The 24344-nt window shown below is 39.0% G+C and overlaps 1 protein-coding gene across 1 annotated transcript; it reads left to right on the top strand.

Moving 5' to 3' along the window:
* Window positions 1–420: 420 nt before the first annotated feature.
* Window positions 421–11444, top strand: hormad1 (HORMA domain containing 1). The gene is made up of 15 exons (XM_067449628.1): window positions 421–567; window positions 686–769; window positions 946–1090; window positions 1182–1242; window positions 1309–1345; window positions 1466–1486; window positions 1605–1631; window positions 1774–1841; window positions 2218–2369; window positions 3547–3704; window positions 3811–3903; window positions 4005–4056; window positions 4171–4235; window positions 4329–4391; window positions 10970–11444. The coding sequence occupies exons 2-15, from the start codon at window positions 737–739 to the stop codon at window positions 11048–11050; spliced, it is 1056 nt and encodes a 351-aa protein (XP_067305729.1). The 5' UTR covers window positions 421–567; window positions 686–736; the 3' UTR covers window positions 11051–11444.
* The last annotated feature ends 12900 nt before the right edge of the window (window positions 11445–24344 follow it).

A 24344-nucleotide genomic window follows, 5' to 3' on the forward strand; every position in this document is an offset into this window, starting at 1 on the left:
AAAAAAAAAAAATTGTAAGGCCTCAGCCTAAATAGACTTCATATATAATCCATCAATCATGTATTTTTAATACATTTCTAATATGTATGTCATAAAAAATGCAAACTTCAAAAAGGTGTGAGAATGCAAATTATTTAAAAACGTCACATAAAGCCATAGTACGCGGTTGCTGTTCTCAAATTATGAAACAATAGCTTTTGTATAGCTTTTTTGCAATAAAATGTATAGCTTTTTTGCCATAAATTGAATGCTGAATTATTTGCATAATTATATTTGTCTGCATTAAATAACTTCACATTTAATTGCTTATTTATATTATACTTAGACATAATTAGACAGGAATAAATAAAAGAGGTTACATTTTAGTGTATTCCTACTGCTAATGTTTCGACAATTTTCTTTTTTGTCGTGACGTTACGTACGATTTTATGGCGCGAGACGGCGCGCAAAATTTGATTGACAGTTAAAACGTCGGTTGAGACGAGACAGGCAAACATAATTGCTATTATCCATGTTTAGGATATATTCGCCCTTGGATAAAGTCGTCTTTATTGCCAACGTTATTTGGTAAGATAATTATATATTCTTTACCCGGCTATGTGTTTTTAACTGACAGAAACTTTGCTGCAATTGTAACCAAAGTCATCAAGCGAGTAACGTTAACACATTAACGTTATATTTGCAGATGCTAATTTTGGGGTTTTTGACTGATCATCTGTAATCTGTCACGATCATCATGGCATGTGAACAGAAAATGCGCTCTCTTCAGGTAACGTTAAGATTTGTTTCTCGAAACCAGCACAATACCACTAACGTTAGCAGTCTGAAACGAATTTAACTTTAGCTTGTCTTGGTTTTTGCTGGCCTTCCGTAAGCTGACTCTACAGTGACTTGTTTACTGAATGTGTTTTAACAGTAACTTGTTTACTGAATGTGTTTTTCCAGAACTGTCAGATGCTGCCGGATGTGGTGTCCACCGATCAGCAGTCGTTGGTACTTGTGAAAAAACTTCTAGCCATTGCTGTCTCGAGCATCACTTACCTCAGGGGTCTTTTCCCAGAAAAGGCCTATGGGCGCAAATATGTTGGAGGTAAAAGTGACATATCCCAGCAGCTAACATATCCTTCATTATTTTATTGTCATAACATTTCATAATCTGTTTTCCCCCGTTTGTTTCACAGAACTGAAAGTCCTCATACTCCGAGAGCATAGCTGCCCTGGTGCTCAGCAGATAGTGCAGTGGTAAGTGGACAGTTGACACACATGTATTAAAACTACATGAAGAGTATCTCACCATCACTTTTTCAGGTTGCAGGGATGTTTTGATGCACTTCAAAAAAGATATGTAAGTCTGTTCTTTTATACTCTTCTGTAGCTTTCTTTTATATTTCTTAACCAGTTATATGGCTGATCCTCATCACTTTTAGTAACCTTTGAACGCTTTGCATCTGCTTTGCTTTATCAGCTGCGCATGGTTCTTCTATCAGTGAGTATTAATTAATTGATTTGAAATCTGTCAGTAATCAAAATCAATGTATGCAGCAGAAGTATCTAGTTTATAATACTGTATAATAAAATAAAAATGTGACTATTTTTACTTGCAGATTTACTGTGATCCAGACAATCCACAGGTGATTCGATGTTCTCTCTTTTTTTAATGAATGCCATAAAATATTACTTCTTTTTTTTACATAATACAGATGAAATCATTTCATGATGATCTTGTTTTTGTATTTTAGAATTAGCCTTTTTACTTCTTTCTTTTGTTTTCAGAAAGTGACTGAATGTTACCAGTTTAAAATCAAATACACAGAGAAAGGACCTCAGATGGACTTTGAGAGGTGGCATATCTATTTGAGCAGTTAAATTATCTATTTGAGCAGTTCACAATAATATTCTGTCATGATTTACTCAACCTCATGATTTTTTTCTTCTGCTAAATACAAAATAAATTAAAAGAATTGTGTTCAGCAGAAGAAAGAAATTCATACAGGTTTGGAACAACTAGAAGGTGAGTGAGGGATGACATAATTATTTTTTTGGGTGAACTGTCCCTTTAACAAAACTATTGATGATGAATTACAACCCCAAAATACTCAAATATTGCAGGCTAAAATACATTACTTGCATAGCATGCCCTAATATAATTTGTCAAGCATTATTATTCTCTACCACATATCAATGTTTCCTTTTGTGAATATAAATATCTCTTTTCAGCAAAAATGGGCAGAACTTGACTAAAATGGCCTGTGACAACACCCAGAAATCCAGTATGCTGCTAGTGCGTAAACTTTACATGCTGATGCAAAATCTCGGCCCTCTGCCTGACGACGTCTGCCTTAACATGAAACTCTTCTACTATGATGAGGGTAAATCTACGCCTGCTATCTACAGACTTTACCACTCTCATGAAGTGCACTGTTTGTCTCATATTTTTATTTTGTATGTGATATTTGTTTAGTTTTTTATTGCTTTGCCAAACCATGGCAAAGCTGGCCTTTAATTTGGCCCTATCATATCCCTGAAGCATTTCCTAATTTCTAATTTATCTTTTTGTGTCATTATTAACATTTTTGTTGTGATGCACCAATGAGTTTCCATTGCTGATTGTTTTTGCAAGCAAATTGGTAGATTGGAAACTGATCTTAAACAAAAAAATATCTCTAGCCATTTGAAATTAGAGTCAACCACTGCAATTTAATCACCACCCATACAAAGACGCCACAGACATATAGCTTATATAGAGAAGTTGTTTTTGTATAATTATAATTAATACATGAAAGATAATTTCAAGATTTATAGCAAAAACAGAATGGTCTGACTTTAGATTTGTGAAATGATGTTACATAAGACATTGGACCAAACAAAAATAGCAGGTGGACTGAATGAAAATGCAAATTCACTCTGACAGTAGGAGGAGCTGCGGTTTCTTTTGGTACCGCTGAACATAAAGTTATAAACACTAATTTTTATAAGGAGGTAACAGGAAGAGAAAATGCCATCAAAAAATTTCCAAAGCACTTATCCCCTACCCCCCAATTTAATAATCAGATTTTTTTCCCCTTATATTTCGAGCATCACGAACAGTGAGCTTGATGTGTGTGCCTGATACAGTATTCGCTCTGCTGGTGCGTCTGTTCTTTTACTCCATCTTTGGTGTGTCTCTGGTCTGTGTTAATGTCCTGTTAACAGACTTCCACACAAATGACATTTGGGGAAATTATTGCAATGCATTTTTTTGTGTGCAAGTCCCGAATAGAGATCAGCCAAAATAAAATTAAAAACCCTAATCCGGTTCCGATTTATGGCTGGTTAAAAGGTGCATCTCTACATTTTTGTTTTACATTGAAATATAGAGAATATTTGTTTATAATATTTTGTTTTGTGTTTTTTCTTTTATTAAATACATAGTTGAATATAATGCAACATTTACTTTTGGCCCACAACCCTCAATCAAGTTGATTTTTGAACTTTCATATTAAAACGTTTGGGCTCCTCTGGTATTGGGGTTGTATTATTCAGTGTCAAAGTGTATTTGTGTTTCAGTGACCCCTCTGGAGTATCAGCCACCAGGCTTTAAGGACGATGACAACACGACACTGATATTTGAGAGGGAACCAGTAAATCTTACAATGGGAGAGGTGGTCACACCTTTTCATAGCCTAAGAATGAACGTCACCACTGAGCGGAAGAGACTTGATCCGGTGAGATAAAGACACTAGGCACCTGCTGATTTGCCTAGCAGAAAATATTACATAAATCATGTAAAGAAGTGATCAATACTATACATGTATTTATGTGTGTTCACAGCCTGATGATGATGATGTGGAAGTATGTGTGAGTACAAAATGGTCTATGAAAATGTTTGAGGATGGGACGATGTCTGAAACTTCAGTTCAGCAGGTGGGGTCCTTTTAATGGTTAGCAGATATTTCCTTCCTTTTCTGCCTCAAATTGACAAAATATTGATATTAATCTCAAATGATGGACTTATTTGCTCACAGGAGTTGATGACAAAAGAGAATGTCATCACTGATGCGGGCATTGAATACTCAGGTAGGTGACTATTACACTCTGTGTCTGCCAGTTTAATGACATCATCATGAACCTAATCAAGGCAATCACCTCCAACTCTCAGCAACCATTATTCATGGTCTGTCACATTTACAGAAACTCAGGAGAACTCACAACAACCTCACAGAAACAGCAAGGAGGATCTTACAACAGATGCAAAGGTAACGCAAAAAAATTCCCCACACTCACAGTCTGTTCTAGTGATCTGTGTATAATTATGTTTAATTATGTGATGTTTATTTCATCTGGGAAAGAAAACTGCTGATCTTAAAGTGGACGCCAGGAGGACCAGGAGTGGACGCATTTTTGAGCCTAAGGTGGGAAATACAATGCCCATGGCCTGTATTTGTGTTGTTTTGTTGTCATGGACTTATCACATTTACCAGTATAATCACTGGAACTTTGTGAATATTTGTTTAGTCATTTCATTTAAATGCAAAATAGCCTCATGCAACATTTCTCATTCTGACAGCATCGTTCATGTTCTGATGAACTGTAGATCCCCTTACAAAAAAGTATACTTCAAGTTAATTTTATAAAGTATACTTATGTAAAGTTAAAGTATATTTAAAGTATACTTTATGTAGCCAGTATAATAATATCAATATGTAGCAGTAGTAAACTTCTGTGTAAAAGTGTACCTTTTTGATACAGCTTGGTACAAAATTGTCCTGCTTTTTAAAATAACATACAATTTAGTACATAAAAGTTTAACAGTAGTTTTCGTTAAAGGGTTACTTCAGCGATTAGCATATGGCTTTCTATCATTAGAAACTCTGGAGTATATTCGAATGATCGTGCTTCTCCCACAAACACAAAAGTGAGTGTTTCAACTTATCAAATTAATTCCTATTAAAAGTTAAGCTTCCAAAGGCATGAACTGAAACGCGCCAGACTGAACACACGCTGTGAATGTAACTTATGCCGTGAGCGTGGACGCGTTTACCTCAGCTCTCCTCACGAGAGCTTATTCAGCTCATTTATCACTCCTGCTTAGGACTGGGACGGTTACTGTGTTACCGCCATACCGCGGTCACGTGATGCCTACCACGGGTCTGAGATCTTCACTGACATCACCGCAAAAAAAAAAAAAACAAAGGTTTACTTTCCAGCCTTCATATTTTTGCTAGAAAAACTAGCACATTCACCTTATCTGTCACGGGTACAGAGACTGCGGGAGACAAAGATCTTGATAAACTGCGTTTATAGAGCACCAGAGACTGTGACTGAAGTGAAGTGCAGGTGGACAGGTGAATCAGGTCTTTGTGAGGGATGTGGGAATCGTTGGAGAGATCGCTGGAGATAGACAATGGAGAGTTTGCTGGAGACACACACTTGGCCACGGAGACACAAGGGGATACAGACTAGAGACTTGGAAGATCGCTGGAATGCTTTGAAGGAGTCCTGAGGTCTCAGGTCTGTTGGGGTGAGAGGCATGAAATTATTCAATCAGAGTGGGGTCAAGTATATCATTTTTGGGTACCCACGAACGTTCTTCTGGACCGTAGCCCTCCCAGTCCACCAAATACTCCAGATGACCACCACAGCGCTGGGAGTCCAGAATCATCAGGCTCTGTGGAGGGAAGAACAGAGGGATGGTGAGGTTTGAGGAGGGACACATGGAATGTGGGGTGGATGCGCAAGTGAGAGGGAAGTTGGAGTTGGTAGGTGACTGGGTTGACCTGATTCACGATCTTATAGGGGCCAATGAACCTGGGACTCAGCTTCTTGCACGGCAGGTGCATCCTGATGTCCCTGGTGGACAGCCAGACCTTCTGTCCCGGCTGGAAGGTGGGAGTGTCGGACCTCCGAAGGTCGGCTGTCATCTTGTGCCTACGCAAGGCTCGCTGAAGCTGATGGTGAGCTGAGTCCCAGACCCTCTCGCTCTCCCGGAACCAGTAGTCAACGGCAGGTACGTCTGATGGTTCTCTGGACCAGGGAAACAGGGAAGGTTGGTAGCCGAGTACCCACTGGAAAGGTGTTAGACCCGTGGTGGCTTGGTGGAGGGAATTTTGTGCGTACTCGACCCAACCCAGGAACTGGTTCACAAAGGCGGTCTTTCTCCATGGCCTTCTCCTCCGGTAGGAAAGGGGATAGATCTTTCCGGCTCACCCAGAAGCAGGTCGATGGCGCAGTCCCATGGCCGATGGGGAGGCAGCTTGGAAGCCCAGTGAGGACAGAAGACGTCTTGGAAGACGGAATAACATTAGGGAATGTGAACAGATCGCTGCTCCACGGGGCTTTCTACAGAGGTGGCACAGACAGCGATATTTCTGGAACGAGACATAATGGGGACAGGCAGAGCAGAAAGATATCCATCAAAACAATTTTCTCCCCATTTGAGGACCTCACCGGACTTCCATGAGATGACAGGATTGTTCCAACCACGGACGCCCTAGTACCACGTCAGCGGTGGATTCCTCCAGAACCAGTAAATGAGTCTCCTCTGAATGTAATAGCCCAACTTAGAGACTGCGGGAGACAAAGATGTTGATAAACTGCGTTTATTGAGCACCAGAGAGTGTGACTGAAGTGAAGTGCAGGTGGACAGGTGAATCAGGTCTTTGTGAGGGATGTAGGAATCATTGGAGAGATCGCTGGAGATAGATAATGGAGAGTTCGCTGGAGAGTTCACTGGAGACACACACACTTAGACACGGAGACACAAGGGGATACAGACTAGAGACTTGGAAGATCGCTGGAATGCTTCGAAGGAGTCCTGAGGTAAACAGAGAGTGTTAGTACCTTCTCATAGACAAGACCGGACAGTGACTGAAGGGGTGTGTGTGTCTTTTGGGCTGTGGTGGATAGGAGTGGTGATGCAGGTCAGGTGTGTGTGATTAGAACTCGGGAGAGGGTGTGCGCTGTGATTGGGTGACGTTGGAGCCTGGCGTGACATTATCGTGATTTTTTTTTATTTGTATAAAAATATGCAATTTACTATAGGCTATTCTGTTTATCGCTTTACATAAATATATTTTCTACTTAAAACTAAATTTTGTTATTACTAACCCGAACAAGGACTCAAACACGCTAGTTTGCACAGGGGAAAAATTAGCCTGCTTCCATTTAGGAGGAGTTGTGCACTTTTTATTTTAATATCTCCTTTCATACTATTTTCTACTTAATTAAAACTATAATTTTGAACTATAATATTGACTATATAATATTGAGATGAATTGAAATTCATCTCAAAGCGCAGAACGGCATGAAGCATCTTTGCGGGGCAATAGGCTATAAAACAAATATTTATTTTCTTATATTCTTAAGATTACCATTATTTACTTAAAATCATTTAAATGTTTTACAGGCTGTAGGCTATGTGCTGTTTCACTAACAGAAAATAAACACGCATGCTTATGAAATGGATGTTTGCGCGTTTATTATTGTAAAATGTACGCTATATATATCTGGAATACAGTACAGTATTTAAAATAGCATATATGTATTAGTTATACTCTCAATTTAATTTACAGAGCAAACTATAGAAAAAGATTAATGTGTGTGGCACTCACACCAAGACGCAAGAGGGGGTGCGGAGCCACGCCTGTTGCAGCGTCTTTTTTTTTTCTTCTTTTTTTTATATCACGGGTTTAAAAGCGGTTTACAGCTGAACCGCGGGAATTTCTTGCTTTTCAACCGCGGTAAAAAAAAAATCCATACCGTCCCAGCCCTACTCCTGCTGTGTTTGTGCTGTGACACTTTCTCAGCGGCTAAATCACATTCTATTGGACAGACACATTCAGTTTTTACTTATACGGTCTGTTCTATAACTGAACTGATTTTGTGAAAAAGAACACGGTGGAGAAAGTGATCCAGTCACAGTGATTTATGCCGCCTTCACGTGCTATCGGAAATTTGATAATTCCCACTTCTGATTACGAGCTCATCCCATTAAAATTTTTTGAATCATGCACAATTTTTACCTAGGGTAATTCCGAGAGCATGTGAATGCAGCATCAGTAGCGGTGGCTTTGGGAGTGGCCTCAAAGGGCAGCGAAGCGTTCTGGGAATTATTGTCTTTCACCCCCATGAGACAAAAATGAATTTTCTTATCTCAGTCTAGAAAGCACCAAATTCAAAAATAATTTCACATTTCTACTACATTAATGATCCATTTTAAATAAAGATTCATCTTCACAGCGCTGAAGTACCCCTTTAAGTGAACCAACCATCACACTTATAGTTTACTATGTATATATTATTTTTGCACTTTATTTATACAACTAACCTGAGACTTTACTTGACTTGAACTGGACATGGATTTGAAGACTGAAACTTTTGGGAAAAATGCAAGTCTTATTATGTAAACTATGTGAAAAAATATATAATGGGCTACTCAATAATAAGACTGAACACAACTACAAGCCTAGTATACTTCGAATACTTAATTATACTTTTAAGCATATCTCGATCAAAAGAGTAGACATATAGTCCATATATACTTACACTTCTCTGTCAGTACAAGTCAAGTACACTTATTGTATTTTCCGCACTATAAAACGCACCTGATTATAAGGCGCACCTTCAATGAATGGCCTATTTTTGAACTGTTTTCATATATAGGGTGCACCTGATTATAAGGCGCATACACTCTTAGAAGAAAAGGTTCTATCGGCGCTATGTATTTTGAACCCTTAAACGGTAATATATAGAAGTATATTTGAGTATACTCCAAAGACCCTTTTATCTTAAAGGGGGGGTGAAACACTCAGTTTCAGTCAATCTCATGTCAATCTTGAGTACCTATAGAGTAGTATTGCATCCTTCATATCTCCGAAAAGTCTTTAGTTTTATCATATTTATAAAAGAAATATAGGCTGTACCGAGTCTTTCCGGAAAAAACCGAGCACCTGGAGGCGTATCGAGTGGGCGGAGCTAAAGAATGACAAGCGCGCAAAGCGGTGACGTCCTCAAGCGTGGAGAAACCCATGGCTATCTCAGCTAATACAGATAATGATCCAGAATCAAATCTGAGGGAGAAATAAATTGAACAGGAGAAACGACAACATCAGGACGTCCGTCTCTGTGGTATGTAAGTTACTGTATTTAATGGCCTCTCCACATTTCTGTGTGTTTACTCGCAGTGTATGAGGACATGATTCGGTTTATGGACTATTGTATGCGACTAGACCTTAGAAGTAGCAAGCAAAACGGTTTTGCACGTCAGAATACTGTAACGTTATACAGAGAACAACAATGGAGTAACCGTTAGTATGGAGTAACTAGCATTTGAATGACGAAGCACGCGATCGTGTCGTTTACTGATGTTTACTCATGCGTCTGTAGCCAAAAGCAGAGACATTTGAAGCAGTTTAAGTTAACTCACCGGCTGCTTCCAAAGCAGGACCGAAGCTTTATCGCTGGGACTGCTCCGTCAAAAACACACTTCTTTGGTATGATTTGGTAAAGTCCTGACAGCAGTGGCGTGTAAATCCATTTTGAGACGCAACTGAAACGATGTTGTGAAGCTTCCCGTCATTTCTGCGTTCAAATCGGTTCAAATGCAGCGCTGCCTTCCCGGAATGCTGTGCTGAAGCGTTGAAGTCGCTCGACGTCACCCATAGGAATAAGAGAAGCGCGGCGCCACATAAGTGTTCACGGACGACTGGATCTGCATCTGAGAGACTGTTTACGGCGTGCTCTAGTCACGCGCGCGCACCCTACCGGGAGAAGAGCCCGTACAGCCCATACAAGGACCTTCCGCTCTTATTAACGTCAAGTAGACCCATACTCGAAAAAAACTCGCCGAAACTTGTGAGAAACCGGAAGGAGTATTTTTGACACAGAAATACTCCATCAAACGTCCAACATTAGTTTTTGAAACTTTGTCTATGTTTAGGATGGGAATCCAAGTCTTTAACAGTGTAAAAAGCTCAGTATGCATGAAACAGCATTTCACCCCCCCTTTAAAAAGGGGTCTATATATAGAACACTGCAAAAAAAATGCATTTCTTATCAAAGAAAAAAATGCTTCTTTTTTTTTCTTAGCAAAAACACTCTTAATTTTGAGGTTTTTTCCCCCTAAAATAAGACAATTACTTTTGCTTGTCTAGTAAATACTTCTTGTTTTAAGAATGTTTAGATGTTTGGACTAGAAACAAGACAAAAATACAAAGTAAGGAAAGCATTTTTTGCAGTGAACCTTTTAGGGGTTCCAACTACGTAGCGCGGATAGAACCTTTCAAGGTTCTATATAGAACCTTTTCTTCTAAGATTGTAGAATAGAAGATACTGCAGTCAAACGTTTGTCTGGGTTTGCATAATGCAGCCACTAAATGGATGGAGCTGTGCTAAAGGGAATGTCAACAAAACAGTCAGATAAATTCAAACTTTATTAAGTGTTCTGATAACTCTGTTCACTCCCATGGTAACGTTGTTCAAACGTTGATGTACATATTAACAATATCTCCCAGCCTTGGTAATCTTTTGGCAGTTGCTGCGAGATGGTAGTTTGTGTGCAGATGGAAAGATGAAATGTATGAAATCTTTTCATAAAACGAAAGCACCAAGAAGGTTCATGTCCCGTGCTAGCGCTGCTGCCCTCATTCGAATAGTGTCTGTAGAGACGTGGTGCGGTTTTGTAGTTTACCAGTCATACTGAAACATTTAATTATTATTAAATTGTTTTTATTAGTTTTTCATACTGAAACATTTTGACAAAGCGCCTTGATCAATATATAAGGCGTTCCAGATTGTAAGGCCTTTTTTGAGAAAATGAAAGGCTTTTAATTGCACCTTATAGTGTGGAAAATACGATAAGTGCATTTGTAAGTATATTTCTGAGACGTACATAAATAGTAGACTGAAAGTATACTTATTTTTAGTTCAAAAGAAGTACACTAAGAGCACACTTGAATGAACTTCTTTTTCGACACTTCCTCTTTCTCTGCAGATCTCTCAGTTAGAGTTCCCGCTAAGCCAAGATCCCCAGCCATGTGCCCAGAAGAGACGCAAAGTCAGTGTACCCAAATAACACTGTGACTAGTACACTCACAATATTTCCAGTACAGTCACACAGCAACATACTGACCCATGGTGCATGCTGTTTTATGTCTTTTGGTTTGATTCATTCAATTGCAGAAAAGCTTTGTAAAACAAGTTTTATGGTTCAAGGGCATATGATAGCATATGATAACACTAAGGAGTTTAAAATGGTGTATTTTGTTGTTTATGTTAATATTCTATGAGGTACAATTAAATAGTCATAATTTGCTTTCAGTGTCATAATTAGCTTTTTAGTAGCGATGTTGTATTTTAGTCACTGCAGATAAGGTACCGTGTACAGATTTAGTTATTCCACTAGATGGCACCATGCACATTGTGTGTTTGTATCAAAATAGTGATTCCAATAAAAACATGCCGTTTTCTGTAGTGTAGCAGATTTTTTACGGATGTTCTTGAACCTGAGCGAGTTATTTAAATAATGCACTTTAATATGTGTCCAGAGGGATACATCATCTGAGCTAAATTTGGCTTTCTTGATGCTGGTCAAGCAACACCAAAAGCTCTGGTGTGAAAGCAAGGGAGCGAAGGGGCTTCTGCTGTCTCTAATCAGTGACAAATCAAGTCCCAAAGACAGTGTTTCACAGCCAAGCCTGAAACTGCAGATCTGGAATTGGAGCTTGAGACACTTTTGTCTCAGGCCAACTTATTGGTACTGGTTACTGAAGGTTTCCTCTTCAGTCTGATTGTTTAGTACAGTTACTTTGTCTTCTGGACAACCAAAGTGGCATACTAAAATAATCTATACATGCAGACAAATAGATGTTGCTCTTCTGTGACAATTTGTAAATGATGTTTAATAAATATATATTAGAAACTCTGCTAACATTTTTTAAATGTTTTAATCATTTTTTTTCTTTTCAATTAAGTTTGTTGTTTCTGAATGTTCTCTGAACATAATATTTTTTAAAATTTTCTTGGTTATGCAAACATTAAAGGAAACATTCTATTTTGCAAACATATTAGGAATGTTATTTTTGAATGTTTTGAAGCATTCTGAAAGGTACTATCATTTAAAAAAGATGTTACATTTAAAATAAAACAATTACTGTAAAATAAAAATGTAAAAAAAAAAAAAAATCCACGATTGATGTGTAAATTGATATTTTTTTTTTTTTTGATAATTGATGAATAGATAATGTTTTTGTGTTAATAAACATTATTAAAGACCAGATCATTTTGACGTTTATTCATAACTTTGAGAGAAACCTACCAGAATGTTAGCCAAAGACTGTTCCCTGTTAAATGGGGATATAAAGTGCAGAATAGTGAGTGAGTCCTTTTTTCACATGCAAAATTTAGCTAAATCAATTATAACATAAGAGGGATTTTTTTTTTTTTTGACAGCATCTTTTTCAAATCCTTTATTACACCTACTTACACGACTGCATCCCAGTTCAAAGGCTCCAACCTCTCAATTGGTACGCAGCTCATATAGCTGAGTTTTTATTTGAAAACATATTTGAGTTCTCCGTGGTAACAATAATATATAAGCAGTAGTCCCTGTTTACAAGAGTTTTCACTTTATCTAGCTCCAGAATATTTGTTGGCTCATTGCCTGAGTGTACCAAGAAGTTGGCCAGAGACGAAAGTGTCTCAAACTCCAATTCCAGATCCGCAGTTTGAGGCTTGGCTGTGAAACACTGTCTTCAGGACTTGATTTGTCACTGATACATTACAGCAGAAGCCCCTTCACCCTTTTGCTTTCACACTAGAGCTTTCGGTTTTTGACATCCGAGTTTGGTCCGTTTAGCATCTGCTCTTCCTTTTTGTACTCGTGCTGATGATGCAAACATATCGCAGTTTGGACCTAAAAAGTACAATGTAAAAAGAGACCTGTGGGGGAAGGGGGGAGGATGGAGGAATCATTCTCGAGTTTTGGACCAAGCAATCGAACCAAGTTAGCTGTGTATCTATGTGTAGGGGGTTATATCACCCCTCAGGGCTTCTGGGAAGGGGGGGCTTTGGACATTTAGCAGGGGACTGTGATCCCCTGACCTTGCCAGAAGGGTAGAAAATGTTTTGCTGCTGATTAGCAATTCTGCAGCTTGGCTAAACTTTTAGTACAATTTAATTTTTTTAAAGGATGGCAACAAAAATGTTTAAATAAGAATTTCACATTTTAATAAAAACAGAGAATAGTTTAGTTTGATTCAAATTAATATATACAGCAAGAAGTCAGACATTGTGATGGTCTGTGTTGTGTTTTTGTTCTTGCTTTTCCATTGTTCGTATCTGAAAGAGTACAACATTGAATAGCACTGTAGTTTTTTCATGTGCAATCATCATCAGACATGTTGAGGGAAAACACATATGGATGAAAACTGCAACTTTATCTCTAACCAAACAGCAAAAACATAGCAAAAGTTCTATCTTTTAGAATGGCTTCCACTTATACCGTGTTGATTAGTATCCAAAACGTGAGATAAAACGCGTATTGACCAAGCTAAATTCATGCTCGGCATCGCTCAACATGACAGAGTGTTTTACACGCGCGTCCCTTCTGAAATAGCAGCGCCGTACACTTGACCTTGGGCTGGATGTATGTGCCTGTGAGCTGCGGACCATCACTCCTGTCAATGGAGTGTGTGTCTGACCTTGGGCTGTAGTTACAGACTTGGCACTGACTAATTTCAGCGCTGGACTTCATATCGACACCGCAATCGCTAATATGTTGGATGATAAATAACTATTGACTGTGAAGTGAATGGAGCTCCTGGACAGGACGGAGCGGCTCGCTAACGTGGACCTCGAATTGAATACAGAAGCTGCCCACTCATAGATCCAGAACCAGCTAGTGCTATCTGTCTTACATTAGACTAGAACCAGTATTTGAAAATACAAAACTGATTTCCGGTCAGTATCTATAATTCACTTTTTTTGGCAGGTGAAATATTAAATATGAGAGATTTAGTATAGCTGTTCAGGTAGATCTTATCTACACAAAAAAAAAAAACTTGTGTTAAAATTCGTAGAACATTTATTAATTCATTAAAAGATAATAGATAATTACACCAAAAAATCTTTCTTTCAAACATCGTTGGACCCCATTGACCTTTTTTTGTATTGACAAACAAAAGTATATTATTATTATTTTCATCTTTTGTTTCCACAGAAGGAAGAAAGTCATAGTCATAGAATTTTGGTACGACATCAATGCGAGTAAATGATAGTTCATCCAAAATCTCTTTCAATTTTAAACATGGCCCAGTAAGTGGTTATGTAATTTGGCCTGAGGTAAAACTTTGGTACCTAAATTTACACTGTGTACCCTAATGTGATAAACATCAACTATGATTAATTCAGCAATGCATCTGTGTGCTTTGAGAACAAAGCAAACCCAATGAGAAGCCACTCTTAAAACAATGTAGGCGAGCAAAATCTCATATCGTAGAGCCAAGAATTTAAGAGGAAAAAAAATTCAAGGCACCGCGTCTGACAAATCTCAAGAATCCCGAATCACGCACCAAGACACAGCTCGTATTAGGATGCAGTGTGCGCGTCTGCTTCATAAAGTTTTGAAGTGTGCTGCCAAGTTCACTGCAGGCTCTTACTCTCACAACATATGCAGAGCGCTGGAGGCAGAGAAAACTTTCCCTCCATCACTCCTCTCTCCCACATGCCCGGCCCCACCGCGCCTGACTTCTGCCCCGGTAGCCGCTGTGCCTCTCCGAGTGGATGGGTTTTCATCTCGCAGGGATGCGAGGGCAGCCACTCCGCTCCCCCTCACACTCCATCCCCGCGGAACACAGATTTACATTTGTACTGCTGCACAGTTCTCAGTACTGCGGGCGAACTGCCAAATCCATGCAGCACAGATAGAAACGCAAAAACAGCTTGAGCGACTTCAGTCACGTCTCTAGAGATCGAGGACTCCTCAGTCTGGGATGACGGAAGTCTATGTGTGTAAAAAAAGATTTCTTTTTTTTTGCATTATCAGTAAACAATGTTCTCATATGGAGTGAGTCAATACACTCAAGTGTTTGCTTTAACACACATAGCATGTTTTGAATGTAGGCTATATAAAAACGCATAGATGTTTGCAATGTATTTGCACTCTGTATATAGCTAGTAATATAAGACTAATTTGACTCAAACAGTCATACCGCTCAGTAATTCTTCTTAAACTCGCACTAGGGTGTTGCCGGGGAGGACAGAGAAAAAGAAAGATGTTACCGACATCTCAATCATTTGAGTAATTTTTCTGAGCAGTGGCCATAAGCAAGGAAAGGGCCTTTGTCCTAGACCGCCTTTCATTTCCAGCACTGCAGGAATTGTGATGGCTGTGCCTCGGGGCAACAGAGGCACCTTAAGGAGCCCCACCTTTAAATCCAGTGCCAGTGACTCCAACCGTGACCTCTAGCTGCAGGGATCCCTCAGGCCAGATTTAAACGAGCTCCCGCAGGTCCTCCTCCGTGCTTCGCTCTCCTTCACAAGCTCTTACTGAAACAGTGCAGTATGGACTTCCAGGCCATTGTGATTTGTATAACGGTCAACGCAACGGCTGGACTAAACGGCCTTACATTAGGTAAATGCCACGTGGCTGCTCGCATATGCAGAGAGGGAGATGTTTGGGAAAAATAAGAGGTGACATTTTCCGTGCTGGGAAAATCGACATTTTGCGCGGCAAATATGGCAATTCTAGAGTGCCGCACAATGATTGTGAATAATACAGGCTAAGTGTCATGATGGTTCTCTTGTTTTTAAAAGCGTGCCTTTCGGTCAAAGAGGGAACTGTGGTTTTTGTGACAAAATGGAGCCAGCTGTCTTTGTATCTGGCTTCTTTCTTTAATTTTCCTTCCCTCTCACTATCATTACCACTATTACGGAGGCCATGAGAGACGCAAGGCAAAAGAGGCATACAATATCAGGTATTGATCCACACCCATCACCACACAGAGGGAAAAACGTGGGTTCAGGGGCTGCACAATTCAGACTGGACAGAGCGATCGATAGGATGCTCTATCAGCCGTTGCCATGGCAACTCACAGAGTAAGGACAGAGCCCCAGCGTTTATTTACACCTGTCTCCTACTCCCTGCCACCTCTAGTGACATCTAAAAAGGTTTACGTTTGATGTATTTTATTTATTAGGTCTTTTTTTTTTAATGCAATTTGCAAAGCAAGTAGATTTTGAAGTTCACAACATCCTTTTCTCATTGGCTACTGTTTGCCTCTGTTCTTTGCATGGGACTTAACTTTGCGTTGACCCCAATTTGTAGGTCAAGTAAACATGTTCAATACTGCAGCCGTTGACTCGACGAGGTCATAAAAGAGAGCCAGAAAAGAACAGGCTAAGGCTTTTTTTTTTCAATGAGCGCATGAGTGAACAAAACGCTGCAACAAAGAGCAGATCAGCAGACAACTTAACACAAGAATCCTCTTAGACGTAATCTTTGTGAATGCGGGTCACATTCAAGAAGTCAAGTTAATAAGTCATAACAGAACATCTTGTTTTTATGATAAAGTGAAATAACATACACAGTATGGAAATATACACTCAAACAAACATGTATTTAGACACCTTCAACATTTAATCACTATCAGTTCTTTTGCTATAGTTTAGAAAACTAATAAAATATGACAAGAACTCAAGAGTGTCACAACAAATTCATCTTGATAATGTCAGATAACTTTGATTGAAAGGTATGTAATGGATTACAATCAACCAGTCAACTCTTCAATTTAAGTAAACAATTAGATAATAACAATTTAGGTCAACCAATTACTAAGCAATGCTTCATGTTGTTGAGTCTGTGGTGTAAAAGCTTGTATTAGCAATTAAAGAAAAAACAATTAAGCAAACCATGGTCAGGTCAAAGTTTCTAAATAACACCCACATGTTTATCCATTTTACTGGTGTATTTACTGTATGAAGAATCTTTTGGTATAATATGTCAGAGTTTATTTTTCTATCCTCACTTATATAAATGAACTGTACCCACTAGTATCTGGTGTCTAAATAATTTTTGGTTTGACTGTATGCCTACACTCATGTTACGCCATATATATATATATATATATATATATATATATATATATATATATATATATATATATATATATATATATATATATATATATATATTAGAAGAACTATTTTCTCAAAGTGAACAATTAAGAACCAATTTTTCTTAGTGTAAAGAACACTGTAATTATTCAAAGAACTCTTCTCCGCTATAAAAGACCTTTTTAAAATGTTCCAAAGATGTTCAAAGTTCTTCATAGAACCATTAATACCAATAAAATAATTTATTTTTAGAAATCTACATCTTTAAAAGGGGTTAAAATAGTTATAAATAAGGATGAATCCAATTCCGATAAGCTGATAATTGTTTTTTTAATTTTATGACCAATAAAGGATAACTGGCTGTTAAAAATAAAACACTACAGACTAAAATCATTTTAAATGCTACAAGTGAATTTAGGCATTAACACATTATAATGTATACAGTTTTGGTGTTTTTAAAGATTAAATTAAGTGTTAGATGATTGCGAGATAATAAGCAGGGACAATTACATATCTAATATCAATGACAGATAAATAAATGCTAATATCATCTAATAACTGATATACTATATCCCTAGCTAGATAAATATAGACTCCATTACTTAGACTGTGTGATAAAAGGGTACCGGCACACCGGGATCTTTCCCCTCTGCTGTGTGTGCGTGTTTAATTGTGTAAGCATTGCTGAGGCCATTTTGAACTCCCTATTGCAGTGTTAGGAATTGAGGTGAGCCCCATAACCTCACATACATGCACAGCTCTGACCATCAACGCTCTCCCTACCCCCTTCAATCAATGGTAGTTTCATGTGGCCTCACAGCCCTGCAGTGACGTGTGCATGTGTGTGTGCGTGAGTGACCTATTGATTTATTGACTGTCTGGCTCAGCCCGGCCCATGGTACTGGACAGCCTGGAGCTGTGGATCATTGGACCCGCGGTTGCTGGGGTACTTTAGCCAAAGTAGCCGCGATGCTAAATGCCGTCAGGTCATACGTTTTGTCATAGTGCTTAGAAGAAAATGAATTCTAAGAAGGAAATCAGGTGGCCAACCGAAGTCAGTCATTCCTAGCTTGCTAATTGCCTCTCTGTGGGGTCTATGTGTGCCAGACCCGCTTCTTTTTTTTTTCTCGTTTCCAATTGCTCTCATCCACACCAGGCTATTAAGCTTTCCTCTCACTCACATGTACCCACACACACTGGGACACCCCCCGAGGAGGCAAGAGAGTGGCGAGTGTCCAGCTGTCCTCCACCCCACCCCGTTCTCTGCCTTTTCACTGGTCAGTGTAGGCAGATTGAGGGGGCCTAAGGCTGTGTGCGTGTGTGTGTTTGGGGAGGTGCCATTAGCACAGAACTAGTAGCAGCTGGCCTGAAAGAAGGGATTGAGTGTCACTGACCTGGCCATAGTGTCCAGCTGAGGGTCACTGCTCTGCCCTCCTTCGGGCACGTGCTGACCAACCATCTGTGTGTGTGTGTATGTATGTATGTGTGTGTGTACAGAACGGCCTTTTCTTTTTGAATGGAGCGACAGTTGCCTAATCTCAGAGCATTTTTGCGAGCAGCTGTCCTGTTTTACCTTCATAAAATGTCCCTAAAGGATCGCTAGTGTCATCATTTAGAGGGAAGACAATAAGACAATATTAGCATCCACAAAAACAGATCATAATGTTCTGTTTATTATATGCGCACGCTACTATGTCTGCTGCTTTGAATGCCTGGACTCTCAAAGATTTTGATTGTCAACATTTTTTGTTGTTTATCAGCTGGAAAAAGTCATTCTGAAAGTTATTCCAACTATATAATTCTAATGTTCCGTTAGTGTAATAGCAGTGGTGAGGACTTCCCAAATCTTTTACAATTAGAACGACTAGTAAATCTTTATCGTTATAGTTATCATCCTTGGTGTGACTATGAATGGGCCTTTTGAGGTTACAGTATTCCTCTTTTTATGCCTGGCTTCACGCATCAGCATTTCCGTGTCCGAAAGCAAACAACAAACGGTGCTAAGATACACTCGCGGCATGCTGTAATACTACCAAAAAGTAACCTGTATCTCCATACAAAAATCTCAGATGGCCAAGCAGTGATTCATCTTTTATGACTCATTAAAACACTGGTGTGTGAGATGCCGTGATATGAATAGATAGTGCTCATAACCTGCTGCTGAGATCATTTTCTCAGTTTAAAGGAGTAGAGGCTTGGACTCGGAAAGAGTATTCCTTATGTCACGACGACTTAAGGTCATTAATATTGTGATGCCTCCTGTGTAATCGAAAGTGATGATTAAACTCCTCTCGAATGATGTCAGGCTGAAAGTGTGGTAAGTGAATTTCGTCACATCACCACCAGATTAAAATATAGCACAGATGTAGTCGAGGTGGATCTGTTTTTCACCCTTATTTTCTTCTTCATCCATCCATTCAAGGTGCTTCAGGCCCCGATCAAGGCACAGATTAATGCTGCATCTGCACCAGTCCATTCTTTGGTCGCTTTCTCAACCCCCCTCTTTTCATTACCTCGTTCCACCCTGGACGTGCTGCCTCGGACTGTTTAAGGTGATTGGATCGTGCCCATCCTCCTCTCATGGTCAGTTGGGGTCAGAGGTCAGTGACCTTTTCTTGATTGGATGAAATGGAATGGTCATCGTTGCCCTTTGTTGTCATTCAGCGGAAAACAAAGAAATGTCAGCGTCAAAAGTGTGCGGGGACACTACTTATCCCTAACATTTTTTATTTTAATGCTGAGAGGTATTATATTTCAGTGTTTCCTGTGCATGTGCAAGCATGACAGTCAATTTCCAGTGCTTAAATGGAGGCTTAATGTATACAGTATAAAATGATGCCATGACATAATTCTTAAAATGGATGACTGTAATTCTGGGGATCTATATTAACGTTTCTTAGAGTGTGTGTAATATCTGCGATAGCCCCTGGTCTTTGACCTCTGACTACTAGGCCTCTGTTGCTAGGTGACTAGTGCATTTCTGATGGAGGTTTGGGTTGTGGGGTGACAGTGTAAAGGGGGGGTCAGGGGGCAGTGGTCACTCTAAACCTCCCCTGGGACACTCACACAAACACACACACACACAAGCCAAACTCCGAGAGAGCTCTGAGCTGAAACACAAGCTTGCATCAGTGCCAGAAATATGATAGGGCTTCTGTCATATCAGAGATTTCTGGAACATGGCACTTAGGCTTTTTCAATTAGTCATTAATAATTCCAACCATGTAAATAAGACACATTTGATAGGTAAAGCTTAATGGTCCTGTAAATGTAGAAATAAGAAAACTTGTCTTGTGCCTTTTACTTAAAGGGATAGTTCACACAAAAATGAAAATTCTGTCATCACTTACTTGCCTTCAAAATATCTTTTCTCATCTTCATATCTTCTTTTGTGTTCCGCAGAAGAAAGTCATACAAAGGCATGAGGGCGAGTAAACGATGACTGAATTTTGCCCACATGCCTAATGTCCTAAAATGACTAAAAATTACAAGAAAACGTTTTGATAGAAGAATTGCTTCAAGTGCTTTCATAAAATTAAAACCTCCAAATTTGCCCTATCTAGTTCCACTATAAGTTCTTTACCATAACATTGATTTTTGCTTCTTTTAAATAATAAAATTAATAAATAAAAGATGATACAAGTCAAATTTACTTTCGTGTGTGTGTGTGTGTGTGTGTGTGTGTGTGTGTGTGTGTGTGTGTGTGTGTGTGTGTGTGTGTGTGTGTGTGTGTGTGTGTGTGTGTGTGTGTGTGTGTGTGTGTGTGTGTGTGTGTGTGTGTGCGTGTGTGTGCGTGTGTGTGCCTGTTTATGTGGTTTATGAGGACACATATTTGTATAAGTACATGGGTATTACACTGGTATTTCAAATGTCCTCATATTTCAAATAGCTTTAAAAACTAAATGATATGTGCCTTTGAGAAAGTAAAATTGCAGAATGTTTCCTGTGATGGGTAGGTTTAGGGGCAGGGGCAGTGTAAGGGGATAGAAAATACAGTTTGTACAGTTTAAAAACCATTAGGCCTATGGAGAGTCCCTTTAAACCACATAGACCAACATGTGTGTTTGTGTGTGTGTGTGTGTGCCCTTGTTTATATTACATTGTGGGGACCAAATGTTCCCATAAGGATTGTAAAACCTGAGATTACCTGCATTGTGGGAACCAGCAAGCAGTCCCTAATTTTCAAAAGTCTTATAAATCATACAGGATGAGTTTTTTTGAGAAAGTAAAATTGCAGCATGTTTCCTGTGATGGGTAGATTTAGGGGCAGGGGCAGTGTAGTGGGATAGAAAATACAGTTGGCACGATATAAAAACCATTACGTTTATGGAGAGTCCCCACAAAGATAGTGAACCGCGCGTGCGTGTGTGTGTGTATGTGTGTGTGTGTGTGTGGGTTAGGGGAGAGAATAACAGTTTTTACAGTATAAAAATCATTATGTCTAAGGAAATAACCCATAAAATATGGGGACATTCCATAGGCGTAATGGTTTTTATACTGTACAAACCGTATTTTCAATCCCCTTACACTGCCCCTGCCCCTAAACCTACCCATCACAGGAAACATTCTGCAATTTTACTTTCTCAAAAAAATTCATCATGTATGATTTATAAGCATTTTTAAAAGTGGGGACATGGCCAATGTCCTCATATTTCACCCTCTCCTTGTAATACCGATGTCATACCCATGTCATTATACACAGTCCTCATATGTCATGTGTGTGTGTGTGTGTGTGTGTGTGTGTGTGTGTGTGTGTGTGTGTGTGTGTGTGTGTGTGTGTGTGTGTGTGTGTGTGTGTGTGTGTCTGTCTGTGTGCGCGCATGTGTGTGGTAATCAACATTATGCCACACTGTTTATCCTGTATCTTAAAAAAAAGCAATGTACATAGAAAAAAAAACCTTTATCTTTAGAGCAATGTACGATCTGGCAGCACAACATGCAAACAGTCAAAGTCAACTAAATGCAAACATAAGAGAACTTTGCTATTTACACACTGCAAAGAAACTATCATGAAGTAAAAACAAGACCACGGGTCTGCAGAGTGTCAGCTTTAAAGTCCATTCAGTGTTTGCATGTGAGTTTAATGTGCTGCCTCCCCCCCCCCCCCCCCCCCACACACACACACACACACACAAACACACACACACACATGCACTTTCTTCTGTGAGGGAATTCTCTTTATCCTCTGCCATTTTTCTCTTTTCACCCTTTTGGATTTGGCCATTTGTAGTAGAAGACCTTACCCTGGGGTGAGGAATACACATACTCACTAAGAGATATTTTTACTCTTGGTGTTGATGTTAGAATACAAGTGTATCACTTTGTGCTTTGATACAAGGAAGAAGAAAAAAAAAATCCTTTGTGTTTGCAGATCCCTCACATTTAATAAAGCAAATGCTTGAATTCCCTCTGAAATATCCATTTCAAATCTTCTTTAGCTTTCCTTAGATACCAGTAGACAAATCACTGAAAAGCATTACTGAACTAAAACCAAAGAAAGTATTCTCAGTTATATTTATTTCTGCTGATTATTTAGCCTCTGTGATTGTATAGGGCGTGTATGTGTGTGTGTGTGTGTGTATGTCAAAGAGAGAGGGGAGGGAGGCTGAGATGGTATCAATCGCCAGGCCATTGAACGTATTGATTAGTTACCTTTCTTATTAACATGCTGATTAAAAAGAGCAGGAACAGAAACCGCATCTAGCCACACACACACACTGAGACAGGGAAGACACCACATCGCCCGGCAGGAAAACAAAATGGATACAGGACAAATTGTGTGGAAATAGATGGACACTGAGGGGACTTGCAAAATGGGGGATTTCTGGGCTCTGGAGAATGATGTCTTATGGTAAAATTGAAGATGTGATGGAGAACATGGATGCAGCCATCTGCAGAGATGAACGGAGAAAGGGGAAGAGGGGAAAAAATGGAAGACCGAGGGGCAGGGAAAAGGATGCTGACCGACTGCAAGGAAATTTCAGAGCCTCCACCCACCCACAGAGCATCTATTAGACTGGATATACCCTTGTGCAGAACACACGTTCTTATAAACACACAAACAATGATGTGAGACCTTCACACTCACGAGCTGACAATGTGTGACTTTTGCATGGACAAAAAGCAGATGATGTGCTTGCATAGATGTGTATTTACATGTGCAATGCGTGTGTGTGTTTGAAGTTCTCTGCTGTTGCTGTTGTTTTTTTGTGCTTTAGTTGGAATGATTGTGCAATGGAAATGTTCAAGTGTCTGTATGTTGTGTTGTGACGCAGGGGCGGGTTTTTTAAGCATTGCTTTAGATTGGAAATGGCTGCTGCTTTATTTAATGCTGATACTTTTGATTTGGAGAAGGCTTTGCATCATACATTTATTTTAATAACTAAAATCTAACGCTATTTTTATTATTATACATTTAAAATCTCACTTTGAATGTTGTTAAATTATTATAAAAATTATTCCATTGTTTTTGTTTTTTATTCCAAATTGATTCATCTGAATTGCATCATGCAATGTTGCGTCAAACTCTGAACTAAGGGGTTAAAATGCTTTACTTTGTTTATATATGTAATGTTATTAGGTTCAGTCGGATTTAAACGCTATGCACTAGTATGTAAAATATTAAAAATCTTTTAGAAATTTATATTAAACATGCTGTATTATATATATGGCCAGTTGTTAGACGCCGATTGCTAATAATTCACAATGGTAATAATAGATTGCCATCCTGCATGTTGGCTGCACGCCCACGTTTCCCAATCGATAAACAGAACCAAATACACGGGCGCGCGCCTATTTGAATGCGGCTGAACACTTGCTGTGGCTCAGAGGTTAAATCGTAAAATCATAGAAAAGATTATCCTTTAACACTGTGGCTGAGTTTGTGAATGCGACTAGTGAAACGTTACTGAAAGCTGAATATGAGCATGACCTTAATAATAATTCAGCAGACTCCTCTAATACAGTCTTGTCTCCATATTTGTGAAAATTATAAATCTCTCTCAGGGTTTGTCTGAAAACGGTTATTTTCATATAAAACATTTATAATAAATACCTTTACATAAATAAAATAGGCTACCTACCTGTATGTAGGCCCATAGCTAGGCCTTTAATATATATATTTTTTTCTTTATATAATATCTGTGAAGATTAGTGAAGTGAAGGATTATTCTCCTTATTGATTGACCATTAGGCTTTCCGGACAAAGCATTAAGCTGTATGTATGGCATGAACGTACATAATATATTATTTTTAAA

This window comes from Pseudorasbora parva, chromosome 7 (genome assembly GCF_024679245.1).
Source record: "Pseudorasbora parva isolate DD20220531a chromosome 7, ASM2467924v1, whole genome shotgun sequence".
NCBI lineage: Eukaryota > Metazoa > Chordata > Actinopteri > Cypriniformes > Gobionidae > Pseudorasbora > Pseudorasbora parva.

Bases quoted from the DNA above. Each gene is read 5' to 3' on its own strand.
- hormad1 (XM_067449628.1), top strand. From the start codon at position 737: ATGGCATGTGAACAGAAAATGCGCTCTCTTCAG. The intron at 1,632-1,773 runs GTGATTCGATGT...TTTTGTTTTCAG, and splicing joins GTGATCCAGACAATCCACAG to AAAGTGACTGAATGTTACCA. The intron at 4,392-10,969 runs GTGGGAAATACA...CTTTCTCTGCAG, and splicing joins GACGCATTTTTGAGCCTAAG to ATCTCTCAGTTAGAGTTCCC.